The 13793-nt window shown below is 42.4% G+C and overlaps 1 protein-coding gene across 4 annotated transcripts; it reads left to right on the plus strand.

Moving 5' to 3' along the window:
- Positions 1-2795: 2795 nt before the first annotated feature.
- On the plus strand, positions 2796-8319 carry C2H7orf25 (chromosome 2 C7orf25 homolog). Of its 4 annotated transcripts, none has more exons than XM_014574080.3 (2): positions 2796-2952; positions 6676-8319. In XM_014574080.3, exon 2 carries the CDS (start codon positions 6692-6694, stop codon positions 7958-7960), a length of 1269 nt encoding a protein of 422 aa, XP_014429566.2. In that variant the 5' UTR covers positions 2796-2952; positions 6676-6691; the 3' UTR covers positions 7961-8319. The 4 variants fall into 4 exon arrangements, with proteins under 4 accessions (XP_014429566.2, XP_014429567.2, XP_025040958.2 ...); XM_014574081.3 differs by lacking the exon at positions 2796-2952 and adding an exon at positions 2977-3135; XM_025185173.2 differs by lacking the exon at positions 2796-2952 and adding an exon at positions 3203-3780.
- The last annotated feature ends 5474 nt before the right edge of the window (positions 8320-13793 follow it).

Raw genomic sequence — 13793 nt, forward strand, 5'->3', positions numbered from 1 at the left:
TTAGTCATTTACTTGATACCTTCAATAATAAGGATGTTAAGACAGACAGGTAGATAGGCACAATAATTGTAACAGCCCTTAATACATTTGAAGAATATAATTAAATATCCATCTCAGTGTTCTTTTTTCAAGACTAAACATGCCCAGTTTTTTTAAATCTTTACTTATAGGCCAGGGCTGTGTCTAGATGGGCAAGTTCTTCTGCAAAAGCAGTTGCTTTTGCAGAAAAACTTGCCAGCTGTCTACACTGGCGGCTTGAATTTCCACAAGAACACTGACTTTCTACTGTCTGAAATCAGTGCTTCTTGTGGAAATACTATGCTGCTCCCGTTTGGGCAAAAGTCCTTTTGCGCAAAAGGGCCAGTGTAGATAGCTCAGATTTGTTTTGCAAAAATGGCGATCGGGGCTTTTTTGCGCAAAAGCGCGTCTAGATTGGCACGGATGCTTTTCCGCAAAAAGTGCTTTTGCGGAAAAGCGTCCATGCCAATCTAGACGCTCTTTTCCGCAAATGCTTTTAACGGAAAACTTTTCCGTTAAAAGCATTTGTGGAAAATCATGCCAGTCTAGATGCAGCCCAGGTGTTCTAAAACTTTTATCATTTTTACTGCTCTTTTATGGCCTTCTATTTGTGTACATTTTTGTTAAAGTGTATCCAGCCTTGGGCATCAGAGTACTTCACTTAAGATCTCTCAGTTCACAATAATGTGGAACAGTTATGTCTTGTGATTTACATACAATGCTCTTGTTAATACCTCCAAGAATATTTCCTTTTTTTTGCACATGAATTTTCTTATATTTAATTTGTAATGCTATATGACCCTGAAATCTCTTGTTATAATACTGCTGCTTGAGTCAGCTATTTTCTATTTTGTATTTGTGCATTTAGTTTTTCCTTTGTAAGTGTAGGACTTTGCACATGTCTATATTGAATTTCATCTTTCTGATTTCAAACAAATACTCCAGTTTATCAACCTCCTTTTAAATTCTAATTCTGTCCGCCTAGCTTGGTGTAATCTACAAATTTTATAGGCGTACTTTCCATTATCCAAGTTGCCAATGAAAATACTGACTGGTACTGGACTGAGCACAGCCCAGTGCAGAATTCCACTAGATATGTCCTCCCACTTTCATAGCAAACCATTGATAACTCTTCTTTGAGTAATGCTTTTTGATCAGTTGTCTACCCATTTTGTAATAATTCCTTCCCTCCCCTCCTGCCCCTGCCCTTGGTTTGCTTGTGAAAATATAATATGGGACTGTATTAAAACTTCACTAAAATCAAGACAGAATATCTGCAGCTTCTCCTAGCTATGTAAATCTCTGAACAGGGTGTAATTGAGGCAGAGTTGAGATTGGAACAATAGCCCTTAGGGATGTGAACTCAAATGCCCAGTGAAAATTTAAATAGTATGATTAATTATATGGTTAAATGTATTAATTGCCTTCTTGGGAGGTTAGTTTTTAGAACTGTGAAACAGATAGGATATGGGTTGCTTCAGGTAAGGAAAGAGAGGGAAAACCATGAGTCTGCAAAATTTATGTGGGGAAATATATCAGGTGAGAGATGCTATTTTGCATCTTGAAGTTCCAATCAAGAAAAAGGCATGTCCAAGCATTCTAGCAATACCCATGGGAGGCCAAAATTCCCTTGAAGCTCAGAAAAGCACAGCATTCATATTTTGAGCATTTGCACAGCCCTCTGAAAAGTATTTCATTTTAATGATTCACAGAGGCAGTGTAGTAGTATTGCTTTCCGTTCTCCTGCCGCCTCCCTCTCCCCCCCTCCCCCTCCACTTGTCCGGTGGCTTACTTCTATGGAAACTACGATGAGGACTTTAAAGACTAACTTTTATTTGCGCTTCAGGGGGTAACAGAGTTAGTCTGTACAGGATAAACTTACCCCCCCCCCCCACATAGTTTGGTAGCACTTTAAAGACTAACAAGCCATGTAGATAGCATCATGAGTTTTCATGGGCACAGCCCACTTCTTCAGATGACCAGAGTGTTGGATGTCCCGAACCAAAATAGTGATAGAAATGTAGCCGTGTTAGTCTGGGGTAGTTGAAGCAAAATGCAGGACAATGTAGCACTTTAAAGACTAACAAGATGGTTTATTAGATGATGAGCTTTCGTGGGCCAGACCCACTTCCTCAGATCAAATAGTGGAAGAAAGTAGTCACAACCATATATACCAAAGGATACAATTAAAAAAAAATGAACAAATATGTAAAGGACAAATCACATTGCAGAACAGAAAGGGGATGGGGGGGGGGTGGGAAGGGGGAGGAAGGAAGGTAAGTGTCTGTGAATTGCTGATATTAAAGGTAGGGAGAGTGGGATGTTTGTGAGTTAATGGTATTACAGGTGATAATTGGGGAAACTGTCTTGGTAATGGGTGAGAAAGTTCAAAGTCTTGTTAAGTCCTTGTTGACAAGTGTCGAATTTTAACATGAATGACAGTTCAGAGGATTCCCTTTCAAGTGCAGATATAAAAGGTCTTTGTAGCAGAATGCAGGTGGTTAAGTCATTTAGAGAGTGTCCGAACCAAAATGTATTTGAGCATAAACTTGTTAGGGTAAAAAAAACAGTTCGTTAGTTTTAAAAATCTATGGGACGAATAGGGTATGGGGGATGACGGTAGCGAGTTACATTTTCTGTAATGCACCCTTCCTTTGATCTCTTCCCAGTCCCCGGCAAGTCAAGTGTAAGAGGGTTCGGTTTATCCTTTCAATAAACCCCTGGCTTGGATCACTAGGTGGCGCCGCTGGAGGCTGCGAAGAGAAACGTGTGCGCGCAGCCAGGGGTTTTTGCTGAGCTCGCAGAAGGGGAAGGGCAGGCCCCGGAGAGGGCTGGCCCTTGGTTTTCTCTATGAATGGGCTTATGGGTAGCAGCTGCTGTTGCATCGGGAGAAGGAGCGTGGCACATGCCCCAGGGCTGAGCCCCGCTTTAGGTGTAAGTATTGCGCACGCTCGGCCTGGGCGCCGCTGCGGTGGGGACTCCGAGGACGAAAGGGCCGCTAAGAAATGTGATTGTGACGGACTCAGAGGAAAATCCTCCTTCCCAGAGACCAACCCGCCACTGCACATTAATTCCTGTTTGAGAGACTGGGGGTAGCAGCTGGATCGAGATACACAAGTAAACAAGGGCCAGAGGGATAGTCGGGTTAGAAAACAGGGCTTCCTTCTTTGTAGGGGCGCTCCAATTAAGGCAACAGCAAACCCCCTGGATCCAAATTGTGTGTGTGGGCGGGCGCTGTCATAGCTTGTTTTTCAACCCAAAGACAGGCTGAAGAGCATGGTTAGACAGATTTTGCTGTGGGCCTTGCTCAATGTGCTGTCGAAGCTGTGACGTCCTTTTAATGGCCCCTTTATAGACACCGAAGAGCCCTGCGGTAGTGGAGGTTTGGGGCGTTGAATGCAATTTTACAGGCGCACTTGAACCCAAGCATACAAATGAAGCCCGGTGCCTCGCTGCTTAGTGCAAATTCCCAGGTTGCTGGGAGTTGCACGCAGTAACGAGGTGCTGCTGCTGCTGGCTTAGTGGCGTGGAGCGGGTTGATTGCTTGGGAACCGGCGAAGCAGAGGGCGGACCTGGGGAGCGGGCGACTGTTGGCTACAGAAGCTGCTGGGGATTGAAATAATTTTGCCCTTGCTTAAGATGGTGGCTTGCGCTCATGTGACTTCTCCAGGCACTGCCCGCGGCAAGGAGCTGGAGGTCAGTCAGCAGGAAGGGCCGGGGTGGGTGCTGCGGTCCTGTAGACTGTGCCCCGTCTCTTGCAGGGTCAGTAACCGGCCGGGCTGGGGCAGTGTCCTGCTGGCAGTGGGGCGGGGAGGGGAGCTCAAGCTGAGGCTGGGATAGCAGGCGGGGGAGTGTGGCAACTTGCGCGTCTTCCCTAGGGACTTTTTCAGGAGTCGGGGATGGTTGAGGGCGCGGCAGGGGGCCAGGCAGCAGTAGCAGCACCTGGCAAAGGGCGCTGATGCAGGGGGACGAGGCGTGGTGGGAGAGGTTGGACTGGAGGAGGAGGGACCTAGACTGGCTTCCCCCCTCTCAGCAGCATGTAGCCTCTGCAGCTGGGATAGGGATCCCAGGCAGGTGACCAAATGTCCAGATCTTAGAGTCTTTGCCTCCTATATGCAACTACATACTCCAGGCCTCAGAAAACATGTGCTCTGGTTTTGTTTTTTACATTTGCTATCTGGTGATAACCCTACTCCCACAAGCTGTATTCCATCTGCTTTCCCACACTGCTTCTGCACCTACTCCAGGACCACCTCCTACCAGCCTGCTAAGTATACACTGGGGGTGTGACCATGCTCATTAGGAAAGTGAAATCTGTGTCTTCCTGGGGTTTCACTGATCCCATTAAGGCAAACTTTAACATAGGGTTTCTCAATCAGTGGTACCAGTACCCTTAAGGATACTCAAGAGAAGTCTGGGGGAGGTACACTGAGATTTGGAGAGAACTGAATTTTTGTTAAGTTTTACAGCGCTTTATTATTTTTGTACTTTTTACACCCAAAAATTTAATTGCCTTCCTGGTTATGATTAAGTTGTTTAAACAAATGTGTTGCAATGGGAGAAGAAAAATTGTGTGTCTGAAAACTGTAGTATTGGGGGTACTTATAATTTTTTTAAAGGGGTACTTTATTTAAAAAAAAGTTGAGAAACACTGCTCTAACATACTGTAGCAGGACAGAGGAGCCTTGTGGGAGATAGGTAGAGGAAGTGGATGGTAGCAGGAAATAATGAGAATATGGAGGCAAAGGAGGAAGAACATCACATATTGAGAAGTTTTAGAATTGCAATCTCACTGTTCAAAAGTAGCAAAAAAGGTTAACATGGCCCTGAATAAATATCTCCATAGTGCTGGAATAATGTTTTAGTCATTGCAGTTAGGTGACATGTGTAGTGGCTGCATAGTGTTCCCCCTTGAATATTACATGGAGCAAGGTCAGAGTTTTATTCCAAAGACCTTATTAGTTGCATTGTTTCGCTGAATCTGTGAAGATCCATAGTAGAGTGATTTGATTGGGAAGGCTTTAGCTGTTTTCATTGGAAAGCAAGTCTGTTGAGTGAACTTAAGGTTTATTCTCTCTGAAAGTTAATGCAACTTTTGCTACTTTCACATCAGCTGCCTGTTTAACTGTTGTTCTGTAAAATGACAAACTTTTGACCTTAAAGTTCTTTTGAACTTTTAAAAAAAAAATCACTGAACTTTGTTCTGGTATAAAACTTTAGGGGCTTTTTGGTTTTTTCATAGCTGACTTTTCTCCTTTAGCCTTTTGTTAATAAATGATATACATATAAAATGTAATTATAAAATGCAACGTTTAGCCTAATCAGAAAATATGGGGTATACGTGTGTATTGACCCTGTAGGAAATACAATTACTTACAGTAATAACTGATCCCCCACCACACACACTCATGCACCCTGATAAAGTAGGTATATAATAGTATACCCATTATACTGATAGAAGGGGTGTGGATTGGTGGTAATGGCATGTTCAAATGCCACACTATTAATCCATTTTAGAACCAGTTCACCAGAATGGAATTCCTGGATCCTAGAGCTATAGTCACCCCGCTATATTACACACCTTCTTATAATCTGATGTTATGTCTGTAATTAAAGGTCAGCCATGAGGCACTTTTCTGGGTTACTTAAGTAGCTGCAGCTCTACAATATAGGGTACGTCTACACTACATGCCTCTGTCGGCAGAGGCATGTAGATTTGTTTATTCAGCAAAGGTAAATGAAGCCGCGATTTAAATGATCGCGGCTTCATTTACATTTACATGGCTGCCGCGCTGAGCCGACAAACAGCTGATCAGCTGTTTGTCGGCTCGCCGCTAGTCTGGACGTTCTCCCTGTCGACATCAAAGCCTTTGTCGGCAGCCCCGGTAAACCTCATTCCATGAGGAATAACGGGGCTGCCGACAAAGGGCTTTGATGTCGACAGGGGGAATGTCCAGACTAGCGGCGAGCCGACAAACAGCTGATCAGCTGTTTGTCGGCTCAGCGCGGCAGCCATGTAAATGTAAATGAAGCCGCGATCATTTAAATTGCGGCTTCATTTACCTTTGCCTACAACCCTAATCTACATGCCTCTGCCGACAGAGGCATGTAGTGTAGACACAGCCATAGAGAAGGGAGCCTGTTTTTAAAAATGGTTGAAGCACAATGAACTCCCAGGGTGCAGTAAAAGCAACTAAAACAAATCACTAGAACTATAGCGTGTAAATTGGGGGAAAGCTTAGAACACAGTGAGGCTTGTATAAATTTGCTTTGCAAATAAGCTTAGAGCTGAGGGTGTGTTTTTGTTGTTTTTTGGGTGGGGGAGAGGGGGAAGTGATTAAGGATGTTGGACAACTCAAATAGAAGAACCTCAAATCATGGAAGACATCTTCTTAAAGACCTTGCATTTTCTGAAAATGCTGAGTACTCACCTGCTGAAAATCAGGCCCCTTCAAGGTACCTGAGCTTGGGGTCTCAGATCATTAGTTACTTTTTTTTGAAGATCTTGGCCAAGGTCTTAAGGTTTCTACTGACCGATGATAACCATTGCACAAATACGGTTCAAAGCACTGATGTATGGTATTGGCTAAACCCTCTCTCTGTATTATCTTTGTTGCTGAATTTGTAGTAATTATCTCTTTTGCTTTCATCTGACAGGAATAATGTTGTCAACATGTCTGTGAAGTCATTGCTTTGTGAGAGAATCACCGTTGCCAAAGAACTAATAAAGAGAGCAGAAGCCCTTTCCAGATCACAAAAAGGAGGCATAGAAGGTGGAGCAAAGCTATGCAGCAAATTGAAGGCAGAGTTGAAATTCTTACACAGGGTGGAGGCAGGGAAGGTAGCCATTAAGGAGTCCCATCTGCAGAGTACCAATCTTACACACCTCCAAGCCCTAATTGAGTCAGCAGAGAACCTGGAGGAGGTCATCAGTGTCCTTCATGTCTTTGCCTATGAAGACAGCTTTGGAGAAAAGCAAACGCTGGTGGTAGATGTTGTTGCAAATGGGGGCCACACTTGGGTGAAAGCAATTGGTCGAAAGGCTGAAGCTCTTCATAATATTTGGCTGGGCCGGGGCCAGTATGGTGACAAAAGCATCATTGAGCAGGCAGAGGACTTCCTGCAAGCAAGCCATCAGCAACCAGTGCAGTATAGCAACCCCCATATTATCTTTGCTTTTTATAATAGTGTGTCCAGTCCTATGGCAGAGAGGCTGAAAGAGATGGGTATATCTGTGCGGGGAGATATAGTTGCTGTTAATGCTTTGGTGGAACACTTGACTGAAGAGACACACCTAAGTGCCAGTGAATCTGATGAAGAAAGCTCTGAACTTCTGCAAGTGACCAGAGTAGATCGGGAGAATTTAGTAGCCAGTGTTGCTTTTCCTACAGAGATCAAAGTAGATGTGTGCAATAGGGTTAACTTGGACATAACTACTTTAATTACATATGTCTCTGCTCTTAGCTATGGTGGCTGCTACTTTATCTTTAAGGAGAAAGTGTTAACGGAGCAGGCAGCACAGGAAAGGAAGGAGAGAGTCCTGCCTCCGTTGGAGGAGTTCATGAAGGGCAAGGAACTGTTTGCTTGTGAATCTGCAGTCAGAGACTTTCAGTCAATCTTAGACACTCTAGGAGGACCTGGGGAGAAAGATCGAGCCATGTTACTCATGAAGAGAATTAATGTGGTGCCAGACCAGCCTTCTAACCGTGCCTTAAGACTAGTGGCTAGTTCAAAAATCAATAGCCGCTCTCTAGCCATTTTTGGGACAGGAGACACTTTAAAAGCCATCACGATGACCGCAAACAGCGGTTTTGTTAGGGCTGCAGCTAACCAGGGGGTTAAGTTTAGTGTACTTATCCATCAGCCAAGGGCACTGACTGAAAGCAAAGAGTCTGTTGCCACACCTTTCGTAAAGAGCTGCACAGCCGATAGTGGGCTCTGACTAAGCCCTTCAGTTAATTTACATTACTATAACGATCTTAATTTACATAAATATAACTATCTAAATGTTCAGTTCAGGAAATGGAACTGTCAAAACAATACATTTTTTTCTTTTTTGCATGCCAGATCCTGAGACATATAGTAACTTACCTTCAAATAAAAAATTCAAGTGAAGCAAAAATCCATACTTCATTCAGAATAGTAACTACAATGGCTAAAGGAATGTAAGTGTTTAAAACATGTAGATCCTCTGGAATTTTTGTTCTTCATTCAGTAGAGCATATTCTCTGAAATAACTGCATTTCGGTGGAAAATGTTCACTATGTTCTACCTTATTAAAAAGTTCAATTGGAAAATCAAGCCATGTGTGCTTCTGTTGTCTGTGCCCTGTGACATTGTCATTCCCTTTTGAGGGACTACAGTTTTAAAAGAATTGTAAAATTACCTCTGCAAATTTGGTTTCTTTTGTTTGTTGGATGAAGTGAACTGGTAGAAAAACATGCATCATGTTAAATGTGCTGCATGCTAACAAAAGATTGTAATATACCAGCTGATTATTTGTAAAAACACTAATGCCCAGACAGTCAAAGGTATTTGATTTCAATAGGCATGCAGTGCCAAAATACCTTTTGAGGGTCTGAGCCTTAGTCTTTCACTTCCTTTGCTTTTAAAAAGTGTGTAGCTGGACTGTAGTACAGTAGACTGGCTTAATTTTAGCTTCCCAGGAAAAAATCTGATTGAAGTTTCATTGGTATTTTAACTTTTAAAGCCACCTTTTTAACTTTTTATTAAAATATCCAGGCTTGCAACCCAATGTTGTAGTTGCACTAGGGAAATTCTTCCTTTTCTTGTGGGCTGTTTGCAGCTCCTATGTGCTCTTGAAGCAGGGGGCGGAATCTTTCTGAATGTTCCACAGAACGTGATGTTTGGTGTTCCAGCAGAGAGAGCTTGTATTGACCCACTCCCAAACCAATGACCAAGCATAGTGTTAAGGATCACTGTACTGCTGAAGTTTGAGCCAGATTCTTGGATCTCACTGTGTTACCTTTGTTATACAGCAGCCCAGAATAGAAATAAATAATGCTTATTAGGAGAACCAGGATGGATGAGGGAGAAGAGCCATTGCTGGTGTCAGCAATGGCTATTTCAGTGGTGGTGGACATCATCTTCCAAACACTGTAAAGTGAAGTATTTTTTTTTAAAGATCTGATTAACTGCAGTTAATTCACGGGATTAATGTTGAAAACAATCAGGATTAAAAAATTAATCTCACGGTTAAACAATTGAACATCAATTGAAATTTATTAAAAATTTTGGATGTCTTTCCACATTTTCAAATTAATTTCTAATTCAACATCGAAAACAAAGTGTATTTTCATTACGAATATTGGCACTATACAAGTACTGTAGTGTAGTCTCTATCATGAAAGTAATTTATGTAGTTTTAAATTCTGTTTTATCAAGAATGGAACACTTCCTGCTAATTTCAGATATCAATATTATTTAGATGGTATGTCAGCAGTGATGTGACACCTTATAATTAGTATTTTGTTCACAATGGAAAATGAAGGAATGCCAGAGTGAAAAATACAGCACTCAGGGATACATTTTTATCAAGATGACTAAAAAGTTCCTCTTGCATATTTTGTACACTTGTTGAAAATATGTCTTTATCCGTGCCACTTGCTTTGTTTGGATCTCCAAGGGTAAATCTTTGTTTGGATTTCCAAGGGTAAATCTTTGTTTGGATTTCCAAGGGTAATACTGGAGACCCTCTCAATTCATGGAATTAATATTAGTGGTTCTGTGTATTTTCAGGGTCTCTTGTCCTGGGGAACTAAGCACAGCTCCCAACAGCTGTGCCGAGTTCTCAGCACCTGACTGGAGCTGTGGTGAGTTCCTTGTTGCTCCCAGCAGCTGCAGTGAGTTCAGGAGCCACATGGAGCTCATCTAGAGAGCCATGACTCCCAGTACTTGCAGATTTCACCATTAATGGTGATGCAGAAACGCATCCACCACACATGGCAAGAGTTTCATGTACTCAATTCCTTTCTTTCCAGTAATGTAGCTGAAGCACTTACTTAACCTATAGGAAAAAGAAATTATATGCAGACTACATAAACAGTGGAAAAAATGGGAAAGCATATGATGCAAAGATGTATAATTATGGTTTCTGGTCAATTTGTCCTTCTGTACTTAAGCAGTTAAATAGTGTTCAGCTACATCTATTGCTGTTCCATCTAATCGTTGAGGTAATTCTTGTAGTATAGACAGGGCACTGAACTTTGCAGATAAGTTTGTGTTACTCAAATATCTTCTCTGTCTGCAGAGGTTTATAACTGGGTAAGTTAATGTGACTCTCTGGTCGAGCTGTTTGTTGATGAGCACAAGATCAAATCATTTGCATAGAGGTTTAGCAGTGTGTAACAAATAATAATTTCTGCGCAACTGTTTTATTTGTCACTTGCGGTTCCTTTTCTTAGAAGAAAATATAAGGACAAATATACTCCAACAATAGAAAGAAGTACAGAATTTTGGACATGCTAATTAAACATAGCATACCATTCTGGTATACTAGTTGGATTCCCTCTCACGTGGATTTGGGAAGAAGGTGTAAGATAGGAGAGATTTTTTGGTATAACTAAACTACAGCCCTCTGTAGAATGCTACTTACTGCTCTATAAATTGGGAGTTAGAGGTCCTTTACATCTGTATTGTTGTGGGTTCTGCACTCACAACTGGAAAACAGGAACAGGTTTTTTTTTCTTTCACCCCCATCGTAGACAGGGCAGTTCATAATCCCACTGAGTTTTCAGAAGAACATAGGAATAATTATAGCAGTTTTTACCATTGGATCATAATGGCCTTTATTCAGCTAGTACCAGAATGTGGGAAACCCCCCCGAAAAAACTCACAATGTAGTTTGTGAAATTAGCGAGCAGACAATAGGGGAAGTTTTTCTCACCCCAATCACAGAGAGGCAGCTTTGTATATAAGAGTGAAGGCTTATCACACTTCTGTTTTGTAATTTCCTGACTGATAAGGAACTGGTGGTTCTTGATAATATAACTAATTCTTTGTACAGACTTTACTAAGTTCTTGGCCACATGTATGTCATGTCAGTGAGTTGTGCAGGTTTATTTTTAAACTCAGAATGAGTCCTTAGATCTTTCTATCAGTTTTAAACTTGCTGCCTTTCAGTTCCATTAATTGCCCTGATTGATTATATTGTGTGACCTGGTAACAGCTTTCTACCTCTCATTATTGTGGCCCTGAGAACTACACTTTTCCCACTCTCTCCAATCTATTTAGTCACCTCTGAAATACAAACCCCTTCACATTCACGTCATGCAAAAGGATAAACATTCAGTCTGTACTGTGCTTTCCAGTTTGTTGTAGAGTTGGTATGGCTACATTTTGTAATGTGTAAATCTTCTGTTTTAAGGTCTTAATATATGGTACCATCAGGAGGTGATTTTACTCTTTTTTCAAACCAAAACACTTTTTGCAATATGTTTTTCTTTTTTTAAATACTCTAATTTGTTGCTGTTTTGAATTTACTTGAACATTGCCTACGATCAATTTTCCATCAATCACGAAGAATATTCCAGAGGAGCTTCCGATTCTCTCAGTGCATGCATAGCAATGCTGATTTGGTGCCCTAAAAACATGACTTGAGACTTTCACCTTATTTCCCCATGAGCAGTTTTCTGGCTTGCTGGTACAAACAAAAAATGCATTTGCTAGAGTGAAAGCTTGGTATTCCAAGGCAAACTCTGGAATCGGGTATTAGTTGTATTTAGAGCTGAATATGTTATCAAGGTAATACTTGGTGCTCTTTGTTACCAATCTTCCAAGGATCTCCAAGTGACTTACATGTATGCATAAAGGCACACAGTATCAAGGCTGGGATACCTTAGTAGTAGCATTCCAATTTTACAGATTGAAGGTGGGTAGAGGTTAAATGAAGGTACCAACTCATTAGCTGCGTGAGAGCTGGGCATAGAAACCCCCCCCCCCCATCCCCTATTCTACTCCCTCATCTGATCTACTGAGTTCTCAACAGAACCTAGAAAAGAACACAAAAATTTTTCATATGCTTCATTACAACCACATTTTTCATTAAGTTTATTAACCACAATCTATGAGATAGGATGTATTTATTTTTAAAACATTCCAGGTTGCCTTATGTAACAGATATTTTTTTTTTCTGTGAGCACGATGGTCACATGTTAAGACTGTAAGGTTCTTGAGGGGAGAACTAGTGCCTCTTTGTCCTATTCAGCACCAAGTCTATCTGTACAAAACAAATGATAAATACTGGGATCAGTTCCAGCTCACAAACAGTACCCAAAGCATTAAGGGGGACATCAGCTGCATATTTTAATTATGTATTTATTCTTCCTGTAATAATTTCACATCTAAAATCTCTTCCAGGAGTAATTTTCCTTTATTTCTGTATGTTTTTGTTGCTTAACGTACATTACGTTGGTAAAATTTCTGATGTTTGTTTAGCTTTAGGGGTGATGATACCACCAGAACAATGAAAACACCAAGACAATTTTTCACATTACATCACAATTGGGAATGACAAGCACTCTTGCAGTTAGAAGGGTTAAGGAGTGAAGGGACAAGGACGGTAAATGGCCTTCATTAACCCAGTATTGGTCAGAAAGGCAAGGCAGTATGAGGAAGATTACATTACAGCTGCCTGTTTTGTAACCTGTCTGCAGATAAACAGAAGACTCTGGGCTCCTGGTCCTGATTCCAAATGGAGATACAACATTTTTTTAAAAAGTCCAAGCTTTTCATGAGTCAGAATATGTTGCTAGAGCCTCTAAGAAGGGTTTCCATCTCACACACATTCACACCTTACCTGCATCCCACAATTTGCACATGAGTTTATGTAGAGATCAACAGAATTGTGTTATGGAATATAGTAAAACTCCAGTTGTTCAGCATCCAGTGGTCAGGCACTCCCGAGAGTCCAGCACCAACTGGAACCCAGAAGTGCTCTGGCCAGCCGGACAATTGGAGCTGCTCAGCCCCTGGCTTCCCCTAGTCCACTGCTGGTCAGTTTCAGCAGCCGCGGACTTGGGGAAGCCATGAGGCAGAGCACCTCAGCTGCTCTGCCCCAGGCTTCCCCAAGTCCGATGCTGCTGAAACTGACCAGCAGCGGACTTGGGGAAGCCAGGTGCAGAGCAGATGGGGTGCTGCCAGGTTGGTCCCGCAGCGCCACCCCTTACCTGAGCGGCGCTGTGGGACCAACCCGGCAGCACTTCAGCTGCTCTGCCCCCCGCTTCCCCAAGTCCACCGCTGCTGAAACTGACCAGCAATGGACTTGCGGAAGCTGGGGGCAGAGCTTCCCCAAGTCTGCCACTGGTCAGTTTCAGCAGCGGCAGACTTGGGGAAGCCGGGGGCAGAGCAGCTGGAGTGCTGCTCATGCTGCACAATTCCCTGCTGACCCTCCCCCCCCCCAGACCCTTCATAGCCCCCCTTCCGGTACTCTGCCATATCCGATAATCCGGCACCCCCTGGGTCCCAAAGGTGCCGGATTATTGGAAGTTTACTGTAATGTGATTTGAGAGAAACTGCCAAAAGCTGGCAGCTTTAGCAGAAGGCAGTCTTCCATTTGCATCAATAACAATGTACTAGATTATTGCAAAAAGGGGCATAGCACTGGCAGCAGGTCTAGAGGGATGCCCCCTTACTTTCTGCTGAGGTTCTACTATAAGTAACGTGGCCATAGTAAAGTGGTACATGTCAGCAGTGATCTGTCTGTGTTCCAGTTCATGCATTCTAAATAAAATAAGCTGGCATTGATTGGCGGTTAG

The sequence above is a fragment of the Pelodiscus sinensis genome, chromosome 2, assembly GCF_049634645.1.
Source record: "Pelodiscus sinensis isolate JC-2024 chromosome 2, ASM4963464v1, whole genome shotgun sequence".
Classification (NCBI taxonomy): Eukaryota; Metazoa; Chordata; order Testudines; family Trionychidae; genus Pelodiscus; species Pelodiscus sinensis.

Coding starts and splice junctions, on each gene's coding strand:
- C2H7orf25 (XM_014574080.3), top strand. CDS start 6,692: ATGTCTGTGAAGTCATTGCTTTGTGAGAGAATCACCGTTGCCAAAGAA.